This window comes from Scylla paramamosain, chromosome 8, assembly GCF_035594125.1.
Source record: "Scylla paramamosain isolate STU-SP2022 chromosome 8, ASM3559412v1, whole genome shotgun sequence".
NCBI classification, from domain to species: Eukaryota; Metazoa; Arthropoda; class Malacostraca; order Decapoda; family Portunidae; genus Scylla; species Scylla paramamosain.
This window is the reverse complement of record NC_087158.1, coordinates 22,637,040-22,652,039: the sequence shown is the minus strand read 5'-3', so window position 1 is coordinate 22,652,039 and position 15,000 is coordinate 22,637,040. Positions and strand designations below refer to the sequence as shown.

Here is a 15,000-nt window from a genome sequence, read left to right as displayed (position 1 = left end):
CATAATCTTGCCCTCGTTCTTATTTTCCTCATTTTTATGGAAACTTGTGGAACAAGAAAACGCTCTGAATACAAATAGGCGGCTTCAAGTGCTGGTTTTCATACTTACGTGTGGCGAAAACTGGGTCTTGAAAAATGCACGGGAAGGAACACTCGCCAGGGTCTTGAAGGAGCGAAAATGTCACGAAAGAATTTCAAAATAGATATTCCAAGATTTTTAATATGGCTTTATGAAAGAGTGCAGGTGGGACGTGAGAGAGAGAGAGAGAGAGAGAGAGAGAGAGAGAGAGAGAGAGAGAGAGAGAGAGAGAGAGAGAGAGAGAGAGAGGGGCAGGCTGTAGATAGCTGTAGTGAATAATTAAATAAACCTTAATGATATTAACACCCACGAGGTTGGTGGTGGTGGTAATGGTGGTGGTGGTGGTGGTGGTAAAGTCAGTGATGTTATCAGTGCTTAAGTGGTGCTGATGGTGGGGATGGAATTAGTACATACACTGATGGTGGTGATGGTGATAGTACTAGTGGTGGTGGTGGTAAAGAGGGTGGGTGGAGGGAGGGGGTGGTCAGTGCCAAGGAGAGAAAGAGGGGGAAGGAATGCCCGTCTTAGCTTCATCCCACGCACGCCTGCCTGTCTGGAGCCCGTCAGTCTCTCTCTCTCTCTCTCTCTCTCTCTCTCTCTCTCTCTCTCTCTCTCTCTCTCTCTCTCTCTCTCTCTCTTGCAGCTTGACTTTCTCCCTCTTTCTTCCATCTCTTCCTTTCACAGTATACGTACATCGCGTGCCTGCTTTTCATCTCTTTCATCTCCCTCTGTTCTCTTTCTCCGCCTTTCTGTGTTTCTCTCCTCCTCCGCCACTCCCCAACTTTTTTCTTCCTTTGTGCGCAATATCCTCTTTCTCCACACTGATTTCTCTTCGTGCAGTACCTACTTTACTTTCTCTTGCCCGTCTCTCTCTCTCTCTCTCTCTCTCTCTCTCTCTCTCTCTCTCTCTCTCTCTCTCTCTCTCTCTCTCTCTCTCTCTCTCTCTCTCTCTCTCTCTCTCTCTCTCTCTCTCTCTCTCTCTCTCTCTCTCTCTCTCTCTCTCTCTCTCTCTCTCTCTCTCTCTCTCTCTCTCGCTGCGTAGGCTGTGCTAAGGCCTATGTTTGCCCTCCACTCAGTCACCGTTAGTCGTGCCTCCCCGCCGAGCAGCGCGAACCCTCGGCTCATTTCCAGCATTACATGAGGGACTCGAGAATTTATGGCCCGCTCAAAGGCTTCAAAGGAGGCGAGTTCAGCTGACCGTGAGGCTGATACTACACTGCACTTTTGTAAATAATGAACGTGTGTGTGTGTGTGTGTGTGTGTGTGTGTGTGTGTGTGTGTGTGTGTGTGTGTGTGTGTGTGTGTGTGTGTGTGTGTGTGTTAGAATTGCAGTTTTGAATCGTTTTAAGGGATAACTATTCAATGATTCCGTTTTTTCGTAAAAGTTCTGTCTGTTATCCATTTTCTGATCGAGTGATGCGCTATTTTTTTTTTTTTTTATGTAATTTGCATGTGTGTATCGTCTATTACAGCTTTGATGCGCGAAAACAAATGATATAATCTGATACACTATGGAAATCAGAATATAATTATATCAGTTGTATAATTAAGTAGCTGTGCATTGCAGCTGCGTCAGTTTAAAATGGTGGCAGCGGCTGGGATAAAATGCAAGCCCCACATCACACGACCGGAGAAAATCAAGTGAGGCTGCCGGGACGCCTTGCAGAAGTTATCGGAAAATCACTACACACGTCCCACCACTAAAAATACCAGTGTAAGAAAGTGGACAACGCAACTGGCGCCTTCTTGATGAAGTCTTGCTCCCGCCTTGGCAGGAGCGAGGCGTGGGAGATAATTATATGACTGAAGGATGCAAAAAGCACGACTTCCGGAGGTCTGGCAGCCTCCAGACGTCGCCTGGAATCCCACCGCTGGCCACGTGGTCACGCCGTCTCGTCTTTATGTCTCATGTAGCACGCGGCGCCGACTACCCGCAGTGTGCGATGCTTGCCAAGTCGTGTGCTCCCCGCCGCCGCCCCCGATTATGCCACACATATTCCAGCGCCACTTTCTCCCGCCGACCTCTTAGTACCATGGGACCCGGAGCCAACGGCCGACTTCTTGTTGTCGGGATGTGGTGGCGACGACCCAGTCACCTTCAGGTCGTAGGGAGCGAGCCGTGAGGTGAATGATGAACTTAGGATTTGTATGTGTTCCTACTCCATGTTTTCTTTCAATTTGCTCTGAGGAAAAGTTTGATAAGAGTTCGTCTCTGTATATACTATTAGCATGACGATTAGATATGCCTGAGAGAGAGAGAGAGAGAGAGAGAGAGAGAGAGAGAGAGAGAGAGAGAGAGAGAGAGAGAGAGAGAGAGAGAGAGAGAGAGAGCAGTCAGTCAGTCAGCCAGTCAGCCAAGCCGCCAGCCAGTCAGCCCACCAGGCCACCCAACAGACAGCCTTGACGAAAATCTAGACATAATCATCTTCGCGTGGCGTTTTGGCGCTGTGGCCCCGGAATTGTGTTTTTTGGCGCGTTGTGTCTCGCCGATGATGATGGTTGTCCCGAGGGTCGTTCACTAAGCAGCACGCACGACCCTCCTTCTTCCGGTGGTGGGCGGGAAAGGGACAGGAACGAGGGTACTCTGCCTGGACGTAACGGGAACGGCGCCAGGGTTGTCTTCATGCATCGCCTGTCTGGTTCTTGCTATTTTGTAGGGGGGTGGACCTCATATTTTTTTCTCTCTCTCTCTCTCTCTCTCTCTCTCTCTCTCTCTCTCTCTCTCTCTCTCTCTCTCTCTCTCTCTCTCTCTCTAAAGTTTGTCTTGTTTTGTGTCTTATCTTTGTGTTTTATTATTTTTTTTCACTTATTTTCCTTGTTTTGTGTTTTTGTTTTTCCTTTTCTCTACATGTTTTTTTTCATATTTGTTTGTAATTCTTTTTTCTTTCTGCTTTTTTTTTTGATATTTGTATTTTGATTCTTATTTTCTGATTTCGTTTTTCATCTTTTAATTAGTTTTCGTTTTATTTATTGAATTATTTATTTATTATTATTTTAGCAATTATTTCCCACTTGTATATCATGATTTATTCAATATCTCAGTTTTTTTTTCTTTTATTTCTAGATTTACTGCAGTTTCTCTTTAATCTGATTTTCTTCTTATGTGCTTATATTTCTTTTCAGTTTAAAAGTTATAATGAATATTTTTCGAGTTTGACTTCGCGTATTACCTTTTCCACGCCTTTCTTACGTGTTTCGTGTATTTTTATCAGTTCATATTTTTTTCTTTAATGTTTTATCAACTTAGAAAAAATGTATGTACAGTATTTTCGTTTTCCTTTCATTTCTATCCTGTTTTCTTTTCCGGATTTTATCATCTTGTGTTCATCTTCAGTTCATCATTCTTACTGTATATTCTTCACTTTTTTTCTCTCCTCGTCTCCCTTCCTTCTTTCCTTCCTTCCTTCCTTCCTTCCTTCTCGTCCATGTCTCTACTTTGTTATTTTCTTTGTTACTTTCTCTCATGTCCTCCTTCCCTTCCTGTCATCACCTCCCTAACTTACTCCATTTACTGTATTTTTTCTCTTTTGTCCTTCACCCTCTCTGCCGTCACCTCATTAACTCTATTTTTTCCTCATTTTCCTCCCTCCCTTCTTGTCGTTACTGTCCTTAGACTTTCGTTTTTTTTTTTTCTTCGTCCTCTCTCCATCACCGCAAGTTACGCAATTTACTATATTTTTCCTCCTTGTCACCATCCTAACTTTTTCCTGCCATGTCCTTCTTCCCGCTTTGTTACTGTCCTTACTCAGCTATCAAATCTTTTTCCTCTCTCCCTCACTTCTATAGTTCGCTATCTATATTACTTTTCCTCCTTGTCCTCCATTCCTTTCTTCTGTAACTGTCTTAACTCTCCCTTTTCCTGCCTTCCTTTCCTTCTTACTCTATAATCAAGTTCTCTCCTTTTTTTTTCCATCACTTCATCTCCGTATTTTACTGTTTTTTTTTTTTTTTGTGTGTAGGAGGGACACTGGCCGAGGGCAACAAAAATCCAATAAAAAAAAAAAAATCCTACTGAGGTGCCAGTCCTCCTTGTCCTCTTTTCCTATTTTTCACCGTCATTGCTCCATCTTCTCCCTGCCCTCCTTGAAAGGCCTCAACTCTGCGACCCTTCTGTACTCACTACTCCCTCAACACTCCTGTACCTCCATCTCCCTTTCCTGGCATGGACTTTAGACTCACCTGTCGCTTGCTAATGACCCTTGTGTGTTCTTCCTCAGGTGAGCGTGTGGGCGGCTGCCGGGCGCGCGACACAGCCTCGACGCGCCAGGTAAACATAATTAGTCAGTCCAGGTGTCTACTGCAGGTACGGGAGGTGCTGTTACGGAAGTGTATTGTTTGAGCTGTGTGTGTGTGTGTGTGTGTGTGTGTGTGTGTGTGTGTGTGTGTGTGTGTGTGTGATCATTTGTACCGTGTCGTGGTGTTTGTTTAGGTGTTGCCTTTAAGTTGGTTTTGTTATTTATTTATTTATTTATTTATTATTATTATTATTATTATTATTATTATTATTATTATTATTATTATTATTATTATTATTATTATTATTATTACTATTACTTTTTTTTTTACTTTTACTTTCATTGTAGACTTTTAAGGGAGATAGCAATCAAGAAGTGTTTTGTTTAAAAAATGCCTTTATGCTGTGTTGTTCCTCTCCTATCCTCTCCTCCCCTCTACTCTTCTTTACTACTACTACTACTACTACTACTACTACTACTACTACTACTACTACTACTACTACTACTACTACTACTCCGATCCCCGTGTACCCGAAAAGCGGCAGGAATCTTGTAATATTACTTGTGAAGGCAGGAGGAAGGTAAAAGGAGACTATATGTATACAAGCGCCTTAGGAATAGATAATCTTGACGTGCTTGGAACGCTGGAAGAAGGAGAGGTGATTGAAAGACTTACTCCAAAGGCTGCTCTGGAAGGTGGCTTTAAGGAGGTGCTTGGAAGGTCGCGAGGCTGCAGTGTTTGGGGGTTCAGGGAGTCTAGGTGTGTGAGAAATTTCCAAGGACACGAAAGAGATTTGTACCTGACGTTTATGGTGTCGAGAAAGGCGTTTGTTGGGCACGATTGACAATGGCTATGTGAAGGTGCTGCAGGTTTATGGGATGGAGGAAGAGAGAGAGGGAGGGAGAGAAGAGGGAGCCCTGTGGGGAGCAGTTTGAAAGCTTTTACTGGGAAGGAGAGTAAGGCATCTGTTTGAGCAGCCGAGCAAAGGAGGAGGGTGAATACATTGCATTAAAGCGAAGACAGGACAGGGATGCGTGTGTGTGTGTGTGTGTGTGTGTGTGTGTGTGTGTGTGTGTGTGTGTGTGTATGTGTGTGATGCAGGCGTGTTTGCTTTGCATCGCCACGGATAGAGCAGACAAGGAGATTATAAAGCAGGGGGAGAGTATGGAGGGAGAGCTAGGAGGTAAATAATGTTTTGTTCTCGAGTGACGCTGCCCTAGTTGTGCCTGTCATGGAAATACTGAGAACTTTGTGGAATTAAAAAGCTTGCGCAGGGAGGACAGAGAGAGAGAGAGAGAGAGAGAGAGAGAGAGAGAGAGAGAGAGAGAGAGAGAGAGAGAGAGAGAGAGAGAGAGAGAGAGACGAATGCTTGTGAAATGGTCTAATCTGCTATGTTCTTTTTGTTTCATGTCCACGTTTTTTTGTATTCGTAATTTCAGTTTTATGCTTCATTTTCTTGGATGACGCCTCGCATGTCTGTGCCAGCCGTGGATGTATGTTACGGCCTGAGAGTGTTATTATGTTGTTAAATCATGATGAATGTACGATGGGAGACGGGGGAGAAAGGGAGGGGTAGGTGGGCAGGGGAGGGGAGGTTTTGCGTATTTACCGCCCAGGGGATATTGGTGTGGCAGGTGTGGTGGTGTGGTGGTGTGGTGGTGACGTGGTGGTGTTGCAGTCGTATGGTGATGACCTGATGGTATTTCTTGATAGTGGTGGAGATAGTGAAGTTGCAGGGAGGGCTTGGTGGTGGTAGTGTGGTGGGTGTGGTGATGGGTGCAGTGGTGAGTGTGGCAGCAGGTGAGTGGTGACTAGACAAGCGGCGGAGGGGTGACGGTGTGGGTCACACGTGCCTGCGACGGCGCTGTGTATCTGGGCGGCGGGTGTGGTGGCGGGGCGGGGCGGGCGGGGCGGGGCTGAGCGGGGCGGGATGTGGTGTGGGCGGTGGTCGGGGCACAGGTAGGGATCAATAGGCCAGGCAACCAGGGGGGAAGGCCGCGCCCCACCCTGCCTCCCGCCCTGCACTCCTTCCCTCGCCTTCCTACGCGTGCCACGCCCACGGCTGGCCCACGCCCACCGCCACCGCCCGCCTCCAGACCATTCCCTGCCCATGATCCACCGCTGCCTTCGGAGAGAGAGAGAGAGAGAGAGAGAGAGAGAGAGAGAGAGAGAGAGAGAGAGAGAGAGAGAGAGAGAGAGATAATATAGCAAGACATAGTGTAGCGGTGTCTGGCTGTAGCGGCGTGAGAGCAACAGTGGCAGGGAACACACTCACATTTCCCGGATCACTAATGGATGGCCGCTGGGGGAGGCTGTCGGGGTGTTTCCTTATTGAATGGCGGCTCGGTGTCCTGGCGGCGAAAACAGACTCGCAGGCTCTTGGCAGGACGCTTGTGCTTCCACGTGACCTAGTTTCTTCGGCGATAATGTGAATATGTGATTGGTGGCGTGGCGGAGATAGTGGGCGGGCCTCTCTATCACCCGCGTCCTTGCATGGCCTCTAGGAACTGGGTGTGTGTCTGTGTGTTTGTGTGTATGTGTGTCTGTGTGTCCTGTCAGCCGCCGCCCCTGGTGTCCTCCATCACTCAGTCATTCCCCCCGCTGCTCACCACCTGTCCTGCGCCTCACCAGCCAGTCCCTCTCCGCCGCGGGGCCCCACCTGTCGCATGCGTCTTCCTCACGGTCTGCTTAGGGAACAATGCTTTTTATATTTTCCTTTTTCTATCCCTCCTCCTCCTCCTCCTCCTCCTCCTCCTCCTCCTCCTCCTCCTCCTCCTCCTCCTTACTTTTTTTTACCCGTTTTCTCGTTTTCTTTCCTTCTATCTACGTTTTCTTTTATCTCTTCGTGCACAAATTTATCACCGTTGCCTATCAAACCATATTTACGACTCTCTCTCTCTCTCTCTCTCTCTCTCTCTCTCTCTCTCTCTCTCTCTCTCTCTCTCTCTCTCTCTCTCTCTCTCTCTCTCTCTCTCTCTCTCTCTCTCTCTCTCTCTCTAGGCTGGTTGTAGTCAAGTACCAGTATTCAGGTTCTCGTCGTCTCCAGGTGCAAGTATGTAGGTGTCGCGTCCCACTTTCTCTTGGGCACGTCTCTTCCTCCTCCGTCAGTAGCGCACCACCACCACCACTACCACCACCATCACCACCTTGCCGGACCTGTGTGGATGACGTGGAGCTGGAAGAAAAAAAAAAGTGGCGCCAGTGATGTGGTGTGGGTGTGAATACTGGAGCAGAGAGTGGCTGGGGCGTAGATGTGGAAACAGGTGTGTGTGCGTGTGTGTGTGTGTGAGAGAGAGGGATGGGACGGGTGTTGATTGCATGAGAGGTGATGAATGCAGGGTGTTGGTGTTGGTGTTCATGGGAGTATTGGGTATTGTGATGGTGGTGGTGGTGGTGGTGGTGGTGGTGGTGGTGGTGGTGTGTGTGTGTGTGTGTGTGTGTGTGTGTGTGTGTGTGTGTGTGTGTGTGTGTGTGTGTGTGTGTGTGTGTGTGTGTGTGTGTGTGTGGTTATTTTACTCCACCCAGGACGACCTTCACCACCACCACCACTAACACACACACACACACACACACACACACACACACACACACACACACACACACACACACACACACACACACACACAAACAAGTTCAGGTCACCACACATTGCTTTGTGTTAATTAATGTGAATGTTTGTTTCGCTTAATAATGTCTGCAACCGTGTGTGTGTGTGTGTGTGTGTGTGTGTGTGTGTGTGTGTGTGTGTGTGTGTGTGTGCATGTATGTGTGTGTGTAGATCCATCTCTGGAGGTGCGCGGCGCTAGGTGATGTGCTCTCATGTGTGTGACGTGAGATGAGGACAGAGGGAGAGAGGGAGTGAGGGAGGGAGAGAGAGTGAAAGATGAGAGAGGAAAAGGAGAAAGAGGAGGCGAAAAAGAGGAATGACGTCCAGTAAATTGTTCTGCATCTGGGTAGTGAGAATCCTCGTCTGTGTGTATGTGTGTGTGTGTGTTTGTGTTAGGAGGAACCCGGGGCGTGTGTGTGTGATGGATGGCGGGCGGGGGATGGAGGGAGGCTGCCGAGATGAAGGAGGGATCTTGGCTGGTATCAGAGGGATGTGCGAAGGAATCAGGGCGGCGTATGAGACAGAGAGAGAGAGAGAGAGAGAGAGAGAGAGAGAGAGAGAGAGAGAGAGAGAGAGAGAGAGAGAGAGAGAGAGAGAGAGAGAGAGAGAGAGATTATTAGCACCTGTGTTAGGCTTACTGTACATTATAGTTATTTCCTCGTATTAAGGCATTACCTGGGCGATAGTCACGGGGCAGAATGGGGCAGGAAGGGCGGAGGCGGGATTAAGTCAGGGACAGGACGGAGCGAGGAGTAGTAGTAGTAGTAGTAGTAGTCTCAGTAGCAGGAGTAGCAACAACAGGTAGATTCCTCAGTCGGGTACCTTGTGACGTCACTCGAGAGAATGTTTTGCCGATGAGTCAGGAGTAGCAAGGCAACCAGTGTACCCTTGCCCCGCCCCAGCCCCCGCCCCGTCCTGATGACCTAGCCGAGCCGCCCACAGTGCCCCGCCCCGCTATGCTACAGTGCCTCCCTAAGTAGTCTGTCAGCCGACCGACCCAACCTGACCTGTTTCTCATCCCACGCTTGTGTTTCGTTCCGTCCTTCCTCACGCCCACGGTCTTCGCCTCGACTCTTCCCGCCCCGCCCTCCCCGTCCTTCCCTTCTCTTCCATTCCTCTTTTTTGCCTCTTCCCGCTCTCCTCCGTCTCCCTGCCTCCCTACAGCGCCGCCTCGACCTTCTCTTTTGATACTCTGTTTTCGCAATTGTTAAAACACACACTCACAAACACAAAGACGGAGAGAGAGAGAGAGAGAGAGAGAGAGAGAGAGAGAGAGAGAGAGAGAGAGAGAGAGAGAGAGAGAGAGAGAGAGAGAGAGACTATCATTATCATATTTTGTGTTTTGCTTCAGCCTTGTGGGGGATAATATATAGTTGTGGTGCTGGTGGTGGTGGTGGTGGTGGCGGTGACGTCCTTTGAACTCTATCACGGTGGTGCATGCTTCTCATCACCATCACCACCACAAAACCATCACCCCCAATTCAGTCGCTACAATTTCCTTCCTGTAAATATATTCAAACCGCCATGTGAACACCGGAGCACCAAACACCAGCGCCACACTAGAAATATCACACTGCAACACCGCATGATACACCACCACCATCTTCATCAGTCATCACCATAACTCAGCCGTGAAACCATAAACAACAACTACAACAACAACACCAGTACCGTATCATATTTCATTACCGCACGACTCTGCATACATATACTTACAACTAGTCACACCACACTAAATCACCACACTTTTTTTTAACATCACCACACTTCTAACCATCATCGTCACACCACAAAAGATTACAGTTACAGTTACACATCCTTACCACGACACAGCACACCACACTGCACAGTCACACTACACCCAAAAACACCACTCAAAATCACCTCATTGCTTAACACCACCACACCACGGTAAAAGACCACAACATTACGCACCCCATACCACAGCACAACACACCACAGTAAAATCACAACACATCTTCTTTACACCACAACGGCACCTCCACCACCACTGCTCATCACAAGCCTCACTCCCACACACCACCATCACCACCATCACGAGCCCCACCACGCTCCGCCACACACGTCACCACCACTGGGCCATCATCTCCATCTCTCGCAAACAAGATGACAGGCAAGACCTTAAAAGAAACGAGGAAAACACAATTTGCTTATAAAATAGCGGTGCACGAGTCTTTGAGATGCCTCCTTCATAGATGTTAAAAGGACCCCTACCAGGACATTCTTGCTAGGATACCCCTTCCCTCCCCCTTGCTAGGATAACCCTTCCCCTGCTAGCACACCCCTTCCCCTTCCCCTGCCGCCTCTGTTATCTCCTGCTTCGTTCGTGTTTCTGGTTTCTACTTGTTTTCGTCTTCTTTTCCTCCCGAATCTCTTGTTTTTCTGCTTCTCGTTGTTTCTTCTTCTTTGTCTTGTCTTGTTTTTTTTTTCTTTCTTTCTTTCTCCTCTCATTCATTCTCATATGTCTTGCTTCTGTCATCTCTCTCTCTCTCTCTCTCTCTCTCTCTCTCTCTCTCTCTCTCTCTCTCTCTCTCTCTCTCTCTCTCTCTCTCTCTCTCTCTCTCTCTCTCTCTCTCTCTCTCTCTCTCTCTCTCTCTCTCTCTCTCTCCCCGTCCCTCCTTCTCTCCAGTACCTTCTCACGCCCTTTCTGTCTCATACATATTTAATAAAGGGAATTAATAATGCGTTATGGTGGTTGAAAATACGGAGTGGAAAGAGAGAAAATAGGTGTGCTTTTGACAGTTGTTTAAAAGTATTGTCAATAAAGGCGGGGGTAGTGCTGGCGGTGGTGGTGGTTGATATAAGGAAAAATATGAACCAGCTATTATCATTATTGTTGTTTTTTTTTTTGTGTTGTTGAATGAATGAGAAAATTAAAGGAAAGAGAAGGGTAAAAAGAAAAAAAATATTCTTTCCTTTCTCGTCTTCTTCCTCCCTTCCCTTCTCTCTCTCTCCTTTCTTTTCTTTCTCCATCTTATTTTCAGTTTAAATATATGTTGCTGTTTTCTTATGGTGTGTGTGTGTGTGTGCGTGCGTGCGTGTGTGTGTAAGAGAGAGAGAGAGAGAGAGAGAGAGAGAGAGAGAGAGAGAGAGAGAGAGAGAGAGAGAGAGAGAGAGAGAGAGAGAGAGAGAGAGAGAGAGAGTGTGTGTGTGTGTGTGTGTGTGTGTACTTATATAAGATGGCGTGGGTTCTCCCCCTTGCAAGAAGATTGAAAGAGCAACAAGCATCGTATTAAGCTACGTGACTCAAACGTACACACACACACACACACACACACACACACACACACACACACACACACACACACACACACACACACACACACACACACACACACACACACACACACACACACACACACACACACACACACACACACAGTCAGGCGTGTCGGCGTTGTCACTTAGAACCAAGAAGATCTCTGTGCGAGTGTGTGTGTGTGTGTGTGTGTGTGTGTGTGTGTGCGTGTGCGAGTGTGTGTGTGTGTGTGTGTGTGTGTGTGTGTGTGTGTGTGTGTGTGTGGTGAGATGGAATGGAATGATTTGGATTTGATGAGGCAGGAGGAAAGGAATTCAGAGAGAGAGAGAGAGAGAGAGAGAGAGAGAGAGAGAGAGAGAGAGAGAGAGAGAGAGAGAGAGAGAGAGGCAAATTATGGGAAGGAAAGAGAAGATGAGAGGGTAGAAGATAAGAAATAAAGATTAGACGAGAAAAGGGAAGGAAGGTAACTAAAGGGTAGAGAGGAAGAAGGAAGGGGAGAGAAAAATATACGATGAGAGAGAGAGAGAGAGAGAGAGAGAGAGAGAGAGAGAGAGAGAGAGAGAGAGAGAGTCCTCGTTCAGAAAAGTTTTACCACATGCTTGGTTTTTACATTATGCTTAAGAGTCCAACCTCTCTCTCTCTCTCTCTCTCTCTCTCTCTCTCTCTCTCTCTCTCTCTCTCTCTCTCTCTCTCTCTCTCTCTCTCTCTCTCTCTCTCTCTCTCTCTCATCACCTCTAAAGCCCCACATCAGCATCAGCCTCGCCTCACTGCTCCTCGTCTCTAGCCATCTTAAGGTGCCACACAGACGCCACGCTAGACACAGATTTGCTCTTCTCTGTCTCTCAACCCTCTTTGCGAACCATCTCCAGGAACACCACACCGGCAGTTGTTTTCCTCGCTCTTGTTGAGGCCGTAGGCGGTACAGCTCAGCGCATCCAGCTTTCGTCTTGCTTTGCTCCTACTTTAAAATAGATTAGTGATCTTTAAGGGTTCTTTAAGGGTTTGTGTTGGGATCTGCCGCTGTTGTTTGTTCGTATAGCTTTTTTTTATTTGTTCTCGTTTCAGTCGTCTTAGGAAAGCTTAATTTAAGTTGCCTTAGGAAGTGATGTTATCGTGTGGTTTACAAACGGTGTCAGTAAAAAGACCAGTAACTTTGCGGTGGTCTTAATGTAAAATATTCCATGAACGTGGCCTGAGAGAACCTTCACACATGTGCACAGTTGTCTTAGGAAGGGATGCTGTCTTGTACGAACTGTCAAAAAAGAATCATTGACTTTGTGGAGGTCTTAATTTATAAACATTCCATGAGCTCATACATTCATTTCTATTTGATTTACAAAAATAAAATTCACTGAACTCACATCAATTATTGGAGCAGCGGTACATTTTTTCCTCAGTCCAGAAAAATCTGTTGACAAAAATGAGAAAATGAAGACAGTTAATCCCACGCAAACATGCTTCCATGAATTAGAAAAAAAAAAGAAACGAAAGCAATTACTGAAAAAAAATACATTGAAAAGCGGAAGTCTCGCTAGAGAGAGAGAGAGAGAGAGAGAGAGAGAGAGAGAGAGAGAGAGAGAGAGAGAGAGAGAGCGCAACACCACCACCATGCACACAAGCACCGCAGATCACATCACCAGTCAACTTCTCCCTTCCTCCTTCCCGCCATTAGAGCAAACCGTGTCGTAAAAGGCTGCAGCGAGGGCGCATTACTACCACCAATGGCGGCGGCAACACCAGGCAGAGTATTCGTTCATTGCATTACAAGCCTCCACATGACGGTCTGGGCTCTTACGATGCAAAGTCGCGTCATTTTCTAACCTCTGGATTTACCGCACCCACAACCCCTCTTGCAGTCTCCCTCTTAACCTTCCCCTCCTCTCTCCTCCTCCCCCTTCGCCTCCTCCTTCACCACGGGGCTCTAGGCTCTTGAAGGTCCCTAAATGCTCGTTATCTGCGCGTCCTACGACTCGCCGCAAACTCTCGGCGCGCGTAAATTTGCCGAGTTAAGTGTCATCTGTCGGCTGCCTTGCCTCCCTGCTCGCTTCGGCGGCAGCAAGATGTACTTACCAACACGAGCCTTGCCTTGCTTTCGCCCCCCCTGTTTGTTTGTTGCTGCGTGTAGACAGGGTTGTGTTGGGCTGGCCTGGGAGAGGTGGGTGGGTGGAGAGAGAGAGAGAGAGAGAGAGAGAGAGAGAGAGAGAGAGAGAGAGAGAGAGAGAGAGAGAGAGAGAGAGAGAGAGAGAGAGAGAGAATATTGAGATGATTTCAAGTCTTCGCTATTTCCTACTTCGTATTCATGTTATTTCTTTTTGTTACTCCTTAGAGAGAGAGAGAGAGAGAGAGAGAGAGAGAGAGAGAGAGAGAGAGAGAGAGAGAGAGAGAGAGAGAGAGAGAGAGAGAGAGAGAGAGAACCTGCGTTGTTGCATACGGACGGAGTCTTGAGAGAGAGAGAGAGAGAGAGAGAGAGAGAGAGAGAGAGAGAGAGAGAGAGAGAGAGAGAGAGAGAGAGAGAGAGAGAGAGAGAGAGAGACCCTTTGCTTGCTTGAGCCAGCCTGCCTGCCTGAGTGTGTGTCTGTGTGTTTGTAAAACGTAAAACGGTGTCGTTGTGTCGCTGCAATCACGACCAAATTAACTTGTTGACACCATCTGAGCCCAGTGGGATGAGGCGGCGCTGGTGACGTCACGACTCGACCGCTTCCCTCTTTTGTGACGTCTCCTCCAGGCTTCCCTCTCATTGGTTGGCTGCTCCTCCTGTCACTGGGATGCTAAACTCAACCTTGTGACAAATGTACAAAGGGGTGAACTGTTAGGATTGTAAGATGGACACGGAGAGAGAGAGAGAGAGAGAGAGAGAGAGAGAGAGAGAGAGAGAGAGAGAGAGAGAGAGAGAGAGAGAGAGAGAGAGAGAGAGTCGTTGGAAAGGAAAAAAGAAAAAGTGTGTTAGATTCTGCTTTTAAAGGGAGAACGGACATGCTTTAGAGAGAGAGAGAGAGAGAGAGAGAGAGAGAGAGAGAGAGAGAGAGAGAGAGAGAGAGAGAGAGAGAGAGAGAGAGAGTTTCTGAGGCAATGTAAATTTTTCTTCCTGTTTCGTCTCGTTCATGCGAAAGATTGATTGGTTGGGCGTGTGTGTACCTGCGTGTACGTGTGTGTGTGTGTGTGTGTGTGTGTGTGTGTGTGTGTGTGTGTGTGTGTGTGTGTGTGTGTGTGTGTGTGTACAGCTACCTACCTGTGTTCCCCTCTCTATTTTTCCCCCTCACTCTTACCTCCGCCCTTCACTTGTCCCCTCACCTGTCTCTCCTTCTTTTATTACCCCGTTTGTTTCCTTCCCCTTTCGCTCTCCTCCTCTTCCTCCACTTTACCTTCCCTTTCATGTCCTCTCCCCTCACTCCATCACCTCCCCTCTCATTGCCTTCCCTCACTGCCTCTCTCTCTCCCTACCTCTCCCTTCGTCTCGTCTCTCTCGTCTCTCTCCCTTCCCTCTCACTCCTGACCAACCTGGCAACACTATCTCTCTCTCTCTCTCTCTCTCTCTCTCTCTCTCTCTCTCTCTCTCTCTCTCTCTCTCTCTCTCTCTCTCTCTCTCTCTCTCTCTCTCACACTCACACACACACACACACACATCTCATTCCTTCCCATTCTTAACCAACTCTCCCTCATTTCCTCTCCTTTCTCCTTTCCCCTCTCCTTCTCTCCTCCTTCCTCTCATCACTCTTCCTTCTCCTCTGTCTCCTCTTCCCTTTCCTCACATTACCTGCTTGTATTCTCACCTTTCGCTTCCGCCTCTCCCCCTTCCTTA

The 15,000-nt window shown here is 47.7% G+C and overlaps 1 protein-coding gene across 3 annotated transcripts in view; it reads left to right on the top strand.

The window, feature by feature from the left end:
- The window catches only part of LOC135102979 (uncharacterized), a 109,046-nt gene that overhangs the window by 69,792 nt on the left and 24,254 nt on the right, over nt 1-15,000 (top strand). For 2 of the 3 annotated variants that reach the window (XR_010269879.1, XM_064008760.1), the window contains one exon: nt 4,296-4,345. Coding sequence is in view for 2 of the 3 variants with exons in the window: in XM_064008760.1 (XP_063864830.1) it covers nt 4,296-4,345 (50 nt within the window). In the remaining variant the exon portion in view is untranslated. Of the gene's footprint in view, nt 1-4,295; nt 4,433-15,000 lie in introns of those variants that run through there. The other variant, XM_064008761.1, reaches the window with a different exon arrangement.